Source organism: Coffea arabica, chromosome 3e, assembly GCF_036785885.1.
Source record: "Coffea arabica cultivar ET-39 chromosome 3e, Coffea Arabica ET-39 HiFi, whole genome shotgun sequence".
In the NCBI taxonomy this organism is placed as follows: Eukaryota; Viridiplantae; Streptophyta; class Magnoliopsida; order Gentianales; family Rubiaceae; genus Coffea; species Coffea arabica.
The window spans coordinates 2379641-2391677 of NC_092315.1; the positions used below are offsets into that span (position 1 = coordinate 2379641).

At 38.7% G+C, this 12037-nt stretch overlaps 3 protein-coding genes across 4 annotated transcripts; 2 read left to right on the top strand and 1 right to left on the bottom strand.

Annotated features, from left to right (window-relative positions):
* Positions 1-65: 65 nt before the first annotated feature.
* Positions 66-1682, top strand: LOC113737803 (S-adenosylmethionine decarboxylase proenzyme 4). The gene has a single exon (XM_027264974.2). The coding sequence runs from the start codon at positions 181-183 to the stop codon at positions 1213-1215; it is 1035 nt and encodes a 344-aa protein (XP_027120775.1). The 5' UTR covers positions 66-180; the 3' UTR covers positions 1216-1682.
* Positions 1683-2604: 922 nt separating this feature from the next.
* Positions 2605-4021, top strand: LOC113736721 (probable galacturonosyltransferase-like 4). The gene has a single exon (XM_072084265.1). It carries the CDS (start codon positions 2814-2816, stop codon positions 3876-3878), a length of 1065 nt encoding a protein of 354 aa, XP_071940366.1. The 5' UTR covers positions 2605-2813; the 3' UTR covers positions 3879-4021.
* Positions 4022-4956: 935 nt separating this feature from the next.
* LOC113738175 (AP-5 complex subunit mu) lies at positions 4957-11342 on the bottom strand. Of its 2 annotated transcripts, XM_027265398.2 has the most exons (8): positions 11028-11342; positions 10769-10912; positions 9479-9790; positions 8857-9140; positions 7844-8739; positions 6974-7030; positions 5689-5736; positions 4957-5329 (listed from the first exon to the last, which is right to left on the bottom strand). In XM_027265398.2, exons 1-8 carry the CDS (start codon positions 11228-11230, stop codon positions 5258-5260), a joined length of 2016 nt encoding a protein of 671 aa, XP_027121199.1. In that variant the 5' UTR covers positions 11231-11342; the 3' UTR covers positions 4957-5257. The 2 variants fall into 2 exon arrangements, with proteins under 2 accessions (XP_027121199.1, XP_027121200.1); XM_027265399.2 differs by lacking the exon at positions 6974-7030.
* Positions 11343-12037: the final 695 nt, after the last annotated feature.

Below are 12037 nucleotides of genomic sequence, written 5' to 3' on the forward strand. Positions count from 1 at the left end.
TTCTCTATATATACTCGTGGCCCTGTATCCGTTTTGTCACTCCACTACCCTCTTTGCAACTGTAGTCGACAAGACCAACTCATTTGCTAATTTTCTACTTGCACTACTCCCGTTCTAGTTCAATAATATTTCTTACTAATTAACGAACCCTTTTCATATATCTTGTTTAGTAAGATAAAAATGGCTATGTCTGGATTTGAAGGGTTTGAGAAGAGACTAGAGCTTCATTTCTCCGGCGATGATCCGGTGAACGGAATCAGTCTCCGGCAGCTGGATTTTGAGTCAATAGAGGAGGTGTTGCATGCAGTGCAATGCACAGTGGTATCAGCTGTGGGGAACCAGTATTTTGATGCCTACGTATTATCAGAATCGAGTCTCTTCGTTTACCCTACAAAGATCATCATCAAGACTTGTGGGACTACTCAGCTGTTAAAATCCATCTGTCCATTGCTGCACTTGGCTTGCGATATTGGCCTCACCTTGAGTGTGTGTAGGTACACCAGAGGTAGCTTCATTTTCCCCAAAGCTCAGCCTTACCCTCATTCAAGCTTCAAGGAAGAAGTTATCTACTTGGAAGAGAGTTTGCCAAGCCATCTTTGTTACAGGAAGGCCTCAGTTATGCCTTCAAAGATGTCTTCTCATTCATGGCATGTTTTTTCTGCATGTGATGAGTCTCACATGTTGATGCAAAACTTTGAGAGCGACCATCAAGATATTTTCACTGTTGAAGTTTGCATGACGGAGCTGGATCGTGTTCTCGCTCGTAAGTTTTACCGGCATCCAAACGACGGAAAAAACGGCGACACAGCCGGAAAGGAGATGACGGAGATAACAGGGATTGTGGATATTAATCCTAATGCACTTATTTGCGACTTTGCATTTGATCCATGTGGCTATTCCATGAATGGAATTGATAATGACCGTTACTCTACCATCCACGTAACCCCGGAGGATGGTTTCAGTTATGCAAGTTTTGAGTTTGTTGGTTCCATTTATGATGATCATAATGCTATTGTGGAGGTGTTAAAGAAGGTGGTGCAAGTTTTCCGGCCGGGAACAATGTCGGTGGCGACGACCAGCACTGGTCATGAAGCATGGACAAAGGTTGCCAGTGCAGTGGAGCCAGTGGGGATGAAATGCAGGAGTTGCACGGTGGACGAGTTCCCAGCAGCAGGCACCGTCGTGTTTCAAACTTTCACGCCTCGTCGGAAATAGCTTGTAAGTGGTGGCGATAAAGGGTGGTGGTCCAACAACCAGTAGATATGTGGAGAGGTTCAAAAGAGTAAAGGGAGGGAAAGTAGGGGGCCGGGGCTTTTCTTAGAGTTAGTAACAATTTTTTCTTTCTTTTTTTTTTCTTTTTTTTGTTTTAAATTAGGGGAGTGGGTGATTCATGGTAATGTCATTGGATTGGGTGGTAAATTATGATAATCAATGTGGGGTTGACTTATGTAGAAAGATTGTAGTGGGGGAAAAAATTTGGAGATGAGGCCATGTCCATGAGAGAGAGAGAGAGAGAGGCTGATGCGGAAGGAGAAGGGATGGTGTGGGTTCATCATGATATTGCACCCCACTATATGTTTGTCACGCCTAGAAATTTTGAGGTTGCAATTTTTTTTGTAGTGGGGATGATGAAAAGTGCTCATGTTTTTGAGCTTCTTATGTGAAAGAAAGAACTTTGCTACCATCTCTTTCTTCTTCGAGTTCTGATTTTTGCCTTTTGTACGTTGGATCTCTTCTTTCTTGTCTTTTTCAGTCAATAGTAGACTGTGTCTCTCTAATTCTTTGCTAAACTCAAGTGGGTTTTTTTTTTTTTTTTTTTTTAATAAATTCTAGTATTGGTCTATGAAAAGACAGAAATCACTACTGTTATTGGCCATTGCCATCGATTTCTTTCCTTACAGGCATGAAGAGCAGATTTTCGGGGTCCTACGTACCTCAAAAAAGGGTGAACTAAGCTGCTAACAACAGCAATAGCTAATCGCTAGCATGCATTCGAGAAGAATTTTGGCGTGCAATTTGCATCTTTTCTTTCTCAGCTGTCAGATTTCGTGCAAATGCTAATGAAATGAAATGCAGGATGTGTTTCTCAGATACCCGACTTGAATTTTTTATGTCTCTGTCGGAAAAACGAATTCGAGGCATCATCTAAACCTACCACAGATTAGTGCAAGGATCGATTAAGCTTTAACATAACATAATAGTAAGAGAAGTCGAAAGACAAAGAAAACGGGTCGCAGCTGTTTAATATGTGGTCTTGATGTAGACAATTTTTCCCCTGAACTTTAATAATTCGTATACTTATGATGCATCCTATCTGTTGGCAGTGTAAGAGAACGTGACGCAATGGTACTATGGAAAAAAAAAATCTCCAATTAAGCTGCCAATAATTAAAAGAGCAGATATGCAAAGACAGATGGAGTAGCAAAGACACCCCAAAAAAAAAAAAAAAGCAAAGACAGATGGAGTAGCTAGTGGTAATAAATTTGGCTGAAGAAAATTGAGGAACGGTCTTCGGAGAATTCTATTTACTTTGCCAGCAAAAAGAAAAGATATGAAATTAATGGCATTTGGAGATAAGACGAACATCGACGAGTCAAACACACTTTCCCGATTTTTTTTCCTTGCCTCCCAAGCTGCTCTCCCCAGCTCATTGTCCTCCTTCGACCGTTGGACTTCCCTAAACTTTCTCTCTCGAATTTGAACCTGAACTTTCCAATGGTATATTTCTTCGTCCTCCCTCATCAAACCCAAAACTCTAGAAAATCTTTATAGCGGAAACAGTTTAGCTACCTAATTTTGGCCTATCGGGGAGGATGGCCAATTGGAGCTGCAACACCTCTTGTATCTCCCTCGCTGGCCTCCTGTCTCTCCTCCTCTTGCAACCCCTCACAACCACCACCTCTTTCACCAATGGCATTCGCGTCAACCTCGTTCCTAAGCCTGCATCCGCCATCCTCTCCTTTCGGGAGGCACCGGCTTTTCGCAATGGCAACGGATGCAGCTCAAGCAAGAAAGATAACATCCATATAGTCATGCCCCTTGATATAAACTACATCCGCGGCGCGGTTGCCGCCATTTTGTCAATTTTACAGCATTCGACATGCCCTGAGAATGTTTCCTTCCACTTTCTTTCCCTTCGTCTGGAGCCTGGGATATCCTCATTGATCAAATCCACCTTCCCTTACCTCACTTTCAGAGTCTATCACTTCGATTCTAATCTTGTTCGCGGAAAAATCTCCAAGTCCATCAGACAAGCCTTGGATCAACCTCTGAACTATGCAAGAATCTATCTTTCTGATATTCTCCCTAGGGATGTGGAACGTGTGATTTATGTTGACTCGGATATAATCGTCGTCGACGACATTGCAAAGCTGTGGGGTGTGGACTTGGGAGACCGCGTCCTAGCTGCGCCGGAGTACTGCCATGCAAATTTCACGACATATTTTACGGACACATTTTGGTCCGATGTCAATCTGGCGAGAACTTTTGAAGGAAGAAGACCTTGCTACTTCAACACAGGTGTAATGGTGGTTGATGTTGATAAATGGAGAAAAGGGGGCTATACACAGAAGGTTGAAGAGTGGATGGTCATACAGAAGCAAAGGAAAATTTATCATCTGGGGTCTTTGCCTCCAATTTTGCTCGTATTTGCAGGCAATATTAAGGCAGTGGATCATAGATGGAATCAACATGGTTTAGGCGGTGATAACTTTGAAGGCAAGTGTAGAAGTCTTCACCCTGGACCGATTAGCCTATTGCACTGGAGCGGTAAGGGGAAGCCATGGTTAAGATTGGACTCCAGGAAGCCATGCACGGTGGACTACCTATGGGCTCCATATGACCTCTACCGTTCATCTAGAATTGCATTAGAAGAATGACATACATAACTAAGGAAGCCATGCATTGTCAGTAAGGTGGGAAAATGTGGAACAAGATTGACGTAGGAGAAATTTAAGTTTCTGTGATAATTCATAGATTTTCTTCGGTCTGAATGCACAGACCCTGAGCCAACAAATACGGAGTCAGAGAGAATCCGTTGGCTTTGCCTCTAGAGGTAGGCATTAGCAAGTTTGTTCATGAATTTATAGTAAGTTGTAAAATTTTGTTTTATTATACTCTCTTCTCATGAATGTCCATAGTTTAGTTGTAAATTGTAGCGCAACAAATGTAAAAGCGCTACTATTTTGTTGAAGCTTCTGCTATTGGAGGCCAATTGCAAAAAGCAAACGGCCACGATATGAAAGCGTTTGGCCTCAGTCTCTTTGCAACTTATATATATATACATGTTTTTTGTACAACTTGCTTTCTACCCAAAAATAAAATAAAATAAAAATGAAGCCTACATACTAGAAACTTTAAAAAATGTGCACCAAAACTCACAATAAGTGTGCAAAATCTCCTGTTTTTTCCTTTAGTTCCTCTTCATCTCACAGACACATGTTACTAATAAAGATGCTATAGTAAATTTTTCTAAAAACAATTTAACAAAATAACCTTCCAGAAAGATATCTTTCCTGAGAACTAAAAGTTCAGTACAAACTCGATAATCAATCCATTTTCCAGTTAATAAAATATCTACTCTTGAAATCAAGACTGTATCATTCATTTCTAAATTTGATGCTTCTAGTTACTCTTTAACTACCTATTTTGTTGGATACTAGTATTTCTTCTTGCTAGATTATTTTCAATTTCTGTGCTTTACTTTTCCGGGCTAAAATTTCAAAAGAAGAACTTAATCCAGCATCGATTTTACTGAACTGATCAAGTATTCCGCAACATTTATCCAGCTCAACAAGAAAGAAGTAGCGGTTTCATTTTACTCACACCATTCAAGACCTTGACTACACTAAAAGTAGATTTAAGTGGTGATCAGACAAGCCATAGATATTTAACCAAAATATATAACATAACTAGGTCAAACTAATAGTAGATTGCGTATCTAGGTGAGCATGGAAGTAGAAGAAAAGATGATCCTTGCTGATTAATACAAATAAGAGCAAATAATACAAAATCATGTTAGAAGAGCGAGGTGCTTACATGTACACGAGGCGAACACACAGACACAAGCACAAAGAGATTTCAATACGCGTCCATAAATTTATCTCCAAGAGGTAAATTATGGTTATATTGACGCACAGAAGCATGCGAAGGTCCCTTGGCTCAAAGAAGCTCGAGATCTCACATCCTAAAATAATTGAACTGCAGCAAGCTTCCAGGGCCATCAGATGGATTTGGACAATAATTTTCCTCTCACCCTCTAGGCTTTAGGTGTGGCTGCAACAGGACATTTTCCTAATGTATTCCACAGAATATACTCTCCTGATGTAACCTGTTGCATCATATGATAATTGCCAGAAGCATCATACAATAATTGCCAGAAAAGCTTTACTTTCTGTACAAGAACTACCAAAAAACTGCAACCATACATCCCTATGTTTCTGAATGTAAAATACATATAGGTTTTCCTATGATCTATGGCTCAAATACAGGCAGGCAGGTACAGAAAAACATCCAATACAAGACATATGACACTGCCAGCAACAAATTTCTGAGCGAAAAAAGTTTTAGGAAATATTAGCACAGTTTCCCAGTAGCAGTTTAGAGTTAGTTCAAGTGAACAAGCAAATATTTGTTGCCTAATGTAAGGTTATAAGAATTTTCAGACAAATACTTGGAAGGTAAAGATACCTGTGCCGATAACTCTACAGGTGCTTTAACAGCAGGGAAAATACTAACCTGTATGTGGCATAAGCAACAAGTTAGTATCATATTAAAGCTCAGAGCTAATGAGAATTCACAACTGCACGGCCACTTGTAATGAAAAACACACAATTTGAAATCCAAACATTCCGCTGAGGGAAGATTAACAGAAGCAACACAGACTTAGATAAGTTTCATTCATGGGATACAATCTCTGAATTTTCAAGGACCAAGACTGGGAGAAATAGATATGTCAATAATTTGGCTAAGATTCTCTATAAGGACTTGGTACACTATTGCCCAAGCCTTCACTATGGAGCACTAGAAAGTCCCTCATGCTCTCTCCGGTTAAGAACTAAGGATCAGAAACAGCAATAGCCAGGTGGTCGAAGGTTTCCTACTCATCATAAACTAAGCTTTCGATCATTTTATTTCACTAATCCCTTCCCGCTTCTTTCTTCCCTCCTTCCCTTCTAGGAAAAAACATATAAAATAAATAATAAACAATGCAAGCAACATTATAAGCCAGCAGGAAACTATCTTAAAAACATTGAACCAATCAACAAGTATAGGCATACAGCCTTACAATTTTAAATTGTGTAAGCAAATAAAGTTGCCGTATGATGAATTCCAAAATTTGTCTAAAGGGAGATTGCATGTGGCTGGATTTACACTTTTACGAGAAACTTATTTTGCCCTGTTAAACAATAAAATGTTTCATAGCTGGTTTGTACTGTAAAATCCACATTTTGAAGAAGAAAGCATAAAAAAATTTCATTTATATCCTCCAGTTGTTTCTCATGTAAAGCTAACATGATGGACATAAAAAGGTGAGACTGAGTTTGTCATTCTTGGGGGTATAGATATTAAAAGTTTTTATTAGAAAAAGATGCTGCTTTAATACACTTATGCATTTATAGCAAAACACTGTTTGTGGATCATAGTCAGTCAAGAGTGACTCCAATTGCACAACATTACAGGCGATCTTTCTCCTTTACAATGTGGAAGAGCAGTTGAGCAATCAACTGCAGCACAGACATTGTAACTGCAATTCAGGTGAGTTTGAGATGATTGTCAATAGTTAAAGTAAACAGCCTGAGAACTGGAGAGAGAGGGGGTTGGCAGAGGCATAAGGATTCAAAATACAAGCATAAGCAAGTTGTGTAAAGACCTGGTTTAGTGATTCTCCATGGCAAGACAAGAACAAAAAAGAAGGGCTATGGACTTACAGATTTAGGATGAGTGGACATGCTAAGAATGGATATGGACTTACAGATTTTGGATCAATGGACATGCCAGATAACGTCGATCCGACCATCTTGAAAGACACCTACAGCCACATGAAAAAGTGCTCAAATCTTTTTGAAATGTGTGTATACACTTGCTTTTAGGACAAATTGTTTGAGCAGCTTTCCAACTAACACAAACAGCAAATTTTGGTTTGCCCACTAACATGCATAACTTTCAGTAAATTAAGCCAAATAGCAGTCAATTTTTACGGAGAAAATCATTGTTCCACATAAAGAATGAATATCTGTTATTTACTAACTTTTATGCCAAATTGGACTTATTTGGGAAGGGCACCCAATTATTAGCGCTATGGTTACTTTCTGTAGAAAATAGTAGAAGAAGCATTCATAGTTGAAAAAAGGTCACTGATTGATACTTCACAAGCTGAATCCAATTTGACACAATGTAGTGTACCACACCAAATTTTGCTATTACGTATATTTGTTCAATATAAGAATCTTAAGGATTATATTATGGGGTAGAACCTATGTACAGCTATTCGTCGGAAAAAGAATCCAAAAATATCAGAAGTAGTAACCACCAACAAGGTCCACTAGTTGTAAAATCAAAAATTCTTATTCATTAAGGGAACCACAAGTCTAATTGGCAGACCAGAGAGGAGTCAAACTTTGGTTTAGGAATGAAACCATCAAGATTTAAGGTAAATCTTCATTATGGGATTTAGAAAATGCAGAGGGAAATGCAGAACTGGGGAGAAGACAACATACAGGATACAGTTGTTCAGAATTAAGATGTTTAAGCAGTCCACTCATCACATATAAAATCACAACCAAAGGTAGGTCTACGGCAATGAGATTGCAGATAGAGATAGCAATAACAAGAGAGAACATACTTTGGCATAACTGTATGCCTGCCAACAGAATGGTTCTTCCAGATCAACTGCCTGAAGGTCCTTGCTCATTTTCTCCGCAAGAAAATCCTCCACATTTACGATGTTATTAGGCGAGTCTGTTTCAAAATCACTATCTTCATCATCTATACTCCCAAACACTGACCCAGAGGATGGTGGTTTTTTAGTCTGCCATGGAACAAACTTCAAAGTTCCAGAAAATGTTGCTTCAATGCTCTTTCCAGAAACACCTCGTCCACTGGTTATAATTCTCCATTCAACTGAGCGCTCCGTACTGAAGACTGTTCCTATAGAAGGTGTCCCGTCACAGGAAACCACCATTCTCCTAGGAAAAAGCATAGTCACTGTACAGAATTCCAATGATAAAGGCGTTTTATAACCCTCCATAAGGCGCAACTTAAACAAGAAGGCACCTTCATTTTCAGAGACCATTGAGAGCTGGTAAAACCCCTTTACCGGAGGTCTAATGCCATCAGATACCTGATAACGCATTAACAGAAAGTTTCCTAATGGTGGTGAAAATGTTACAGCATGCTTATCTCCACCATGCTCTGGAACTTGAGCACAGGGATGGAAAGATAATAGCTCAACATGAGCAGAACCCAAACCTGTCAAGGGAAAGGAAACATCAGGTAATCCTTCTAACTCTGCTCGACAATTGACTTGACCAGATGCTGTTATGGAGTCAGGAATCTCGTCTCGGTCATACATTGCAACATGAACAGTCTCATGAATTGTAAAGAGTATCCTCTGCTTTCCCCTATAGAGATAAGGCTTCCATGCCGGTTGCTTGCTATCTGCAGAAGGCACATCGACAGAAGAAAATCCATTCATCTTCATAGCAGAAATGTTAGAATAACTGAGGTCCATTGGTGTACCTGCAAAAAAGAAACTCAAGGTCATTTGTAGAGTTAAACCACAATAAAACCCATATTCCACACCCCAAACTTGACTAAAACTATGAGTTGAGAAATACCATAATAAAGATTACCAACCAAAGGGCATTGCACTGCTGATAAAGGACTGGAGTGCATCTTTGTCCAGGGACCTTGAGCCAATTTTTGGAGCGTCAGATGCTAGAGTTCCACTAACAGAGGTGCTTGAGGTGGCGGATGCTGCAATTGGAGTTGCAACAGGTTTTGCTCTACCTGATATTCCTATGCTTCCAGTCAGGGAATCCAACAACCCTCCTACAGAGGGAGATGCACTTGCAACTACTTCAGGTTCTGTAATATCTCCTGTTACAATGTCACCAATTGTGTGTACCACCATAAATGCCCTGTCATCAGAAAAAAGAAAGAGAATATTAAATACACAAGAAACCTAGCAGATAGTTGTTTCTTTATTCCTTCATTAGTAGATTCAACCTTCAGGAGAACAATAAGAACACAACATAATTCAGAGATAGAGAAAGAAAATTGATTTGGCATACTCCTCACAACTGCCCAGCTATTTTCTTAAAGAGATCAGGGAAAAGGATATATATCAACAAAGAAAAGGCAATTCATGGTTTATGATACGCCAAAATTTTTTCAGGAGAAACAGTGGGAAATATGATCGGTTTCTCCTTTTTAACAGAAATATGACTTGTGCAACATTGTGAATAACTTACCATACCCTGTGATGGATGGAAGATCAAGCAAGAGAGAAGATAAATTCTCATCTTCGCCAATAGTATTCCCACAATCTGACCGGTTACACATCCTTGCATATGTCTTTAGATGATGGGGCTCAACCAAAGGCAGTGCAAGAAGGTAAAATGGGCCCTTTACATGTAGAATAACGGGCCATATAAAATGACTCTCTCCTTGCTCTTCTTTATCAATACTTAGGCTTATTATGTGACGTGTGATAGGATCATCCACCCATGAATCTGATCCTTTAACAGAGTGACTTGTCCTTATGCCAAATCCACGAACAGATCCTTCCCTACGGGATATAGAGAAAGTTAGTGATGTACCAATTTCATACACATGGCAACACTTGAAGTACAAGCATGGGGAGTATGACATGAAATGGAGGTTGGAAATTTTTTGGCTTTTAACAAATTTAACATAAATTACAAAGAATGAGAATAATTGAACATCTACCTATATAAGCAATTTTCGTCGTAGAATTTGTAACAGGATAAACAACGAATATACTTAAAAATCTGGATACAACTTCTAAGAAGCACGCAAAGATGCATGAATAAAAGGAGAAACAGCCTCTCCCCCAAAGCAAAATAAGTTAAAACCTATAATACAGCAACATGTAAATAAACATGCCAAAACGAGAAGGTGTTGTTAGCAGATGCCAGTGAGCACGCTGCACAATCTTGCCACCTTTTCAACATAGGAAGTGGTGCTGCATTTCCCAACCAATTGGTAACAGGAACCTCCTTTACCGTCTTTTAGGCTCCATGTGAGTAACTCTAAGCTAAAAATCTATCAATGAAGCACATTTCTTTTACACCATGATTTTAAGCTATTATTCTCCCTATAAATATGCTATAGAATAAGCTGAAGTTGTAAAGCAACCATTTCTGAGGCAGTATACCAGCGTGAACCCAACTTTCCCCACTGCTACTGCAGTATTCTTTTCACCCTCAGGATAGTAAAGTAACGTTGTCAAAAAAAGAAAAGAAATGTTGTTCTCTTAGCAAGCAAATTCCTGTTCATTACTATATCATTTCATTATACAAAAATTATATAATCTTTATCACACTACAGAAAGTACAGAAATAGAAAGTTCACGTTCCACGAATAAAAATGATCATCCTACAACAAAATGAAGATTCTTAAACTAGCTACAAAAATCAGCTTATTTAACTTCCCAAACTAACCAATTAAACATACATTCCAAATGACAGCATAAAAAAAATGAATTTCAAAAATTAAGATGACAAAATTGAAAGAAAATAAAGACCTCTTTTTGCGATCAATAAAAGCCGCTGCTAATTCAGAATCGGTAGGAAGGTAGGGGACCACCTTAAGACTATCGGTGGCACCCGCAGACTGGCTTTCTTTGTCGCAAGCCAGCCGCCACCGCCTCTCCACCACCGGAAACCTCCTGCTTTGTCAGGTTCATAAATTTATATACTTGAATTTAATGAAAAAAGAAAGGAAAATTCGAACTGAAAATGAAAAAGGCTGTATTTTTATGAGCTCCGGAGTGGCATGATAACCTGGAGTAAACGACGGCATCTTGGCTGCTGAGGATCCAGATAGCTCTAATGCTACAACCGCCCGCCATTACCTTCTCTTCTTCTCTCAAAAAGGTTTGCCGATCCTTTTTTCTTTTTTCCTTTTTTGGAATTATTTTTGCTTCTGCTGACCTTTGGAGTGCGACAGAGCTGAAGCCTGAGGGGGCAGGGTGGTGATGGGACATACAAACCTTCAATCCACCTGAGCCCTTTCTGGAGAAGAATACGCCGTCGTTTTGTTTCGCACCTTCTGGATTTTACTTCTTTTCTCTTTTTTATTTTTGCCCTTTTTTCCTGTTATCTCATTTCTAATTGCTTTGGAAATGATTTAGAGATTGACAAGGTGACCGCAATGAAAAGAATAATATATTGCATGAAGCTCAAAAACTTTTACAGCGTCGTAACTTGTAATTTTTTTTATTAACTTGAAATTCTAAATTAAAAAATATCCGTTTGGATTAGCTGTTTTTAAGTATATTTTTGAAATATTTTACTGTAACAATGTAGATGAAATTTTTTTTACTATAGATGAGATTATTTTTGAAACTGTTTTTGAGGTTTTTTTTTTTTGTATTTTTGGTGTTTTTGAAGTTATTTTAGGTATTTTGTAGTTATTTTTGTTTGTGTATTATTTTATTATATAACATTGTATATGAAAATCTTGTTTTTAAAAAAAGACCAATCCAAATGCAGATATTTTAGAAATCGAATCTTTTATTAGCTTGTTTACTTTTTTTTAATTTAACCTTGAGAAAATGCACTTTATGCTAGTCTCGTGAAATGCCATGTAAGTTTGGTTGTGGGCTGAGCACCATTTTCTTGCTTCACAGTAAGTAGACTTCACGAGAGGCTTCTTAAGGTCCAAAACTCAGAAATTGTCCACTAATAGTAATAGAGAGAGCTTCCATATGCATCTAGTACATGAAAGTATAGGGGCAACCATAATAAGGAGATGTATACAAAAATTTATGTGCAAATTCTGGAACCCTTGC

Coding starts and splice junctions, on each gene's coding strand:
- LOC113736721 (XM_072084265.1), top strand. CDS start 2,814: ATGGCCAATTGGAGCTGCAACACCTCTTGTATCTCCCTCGCTGGCCTC.
- LOC113738175 (XM_027265398.2), bottom strand. CDS start 11,230: ATGTCCCATCACCACCCTGCCCCCTCAGGCTTCAGCTCTGTCGCACTC. Junction 9,141..9,478: donor GATCTTCCATCCATCACAGG/GTATGGTAAGTT, acceptor TTCTGATGACAG/GGCATTTATGGTGGTACACA. Junction 5,737..6,973: donor TGTCCATTGATCCAAAATCT/GTAAGTCCATAT, acceptor TGCCACATACAG/GTTAGTATTTTCCCTGCTGT.
- LOC113737803 (XM_027264974.2), top strand. CDS start 181: ATGGCTATGTCTGGATTTGAAGGGTTTGAGAAGAGACTAGAGCTTCAT.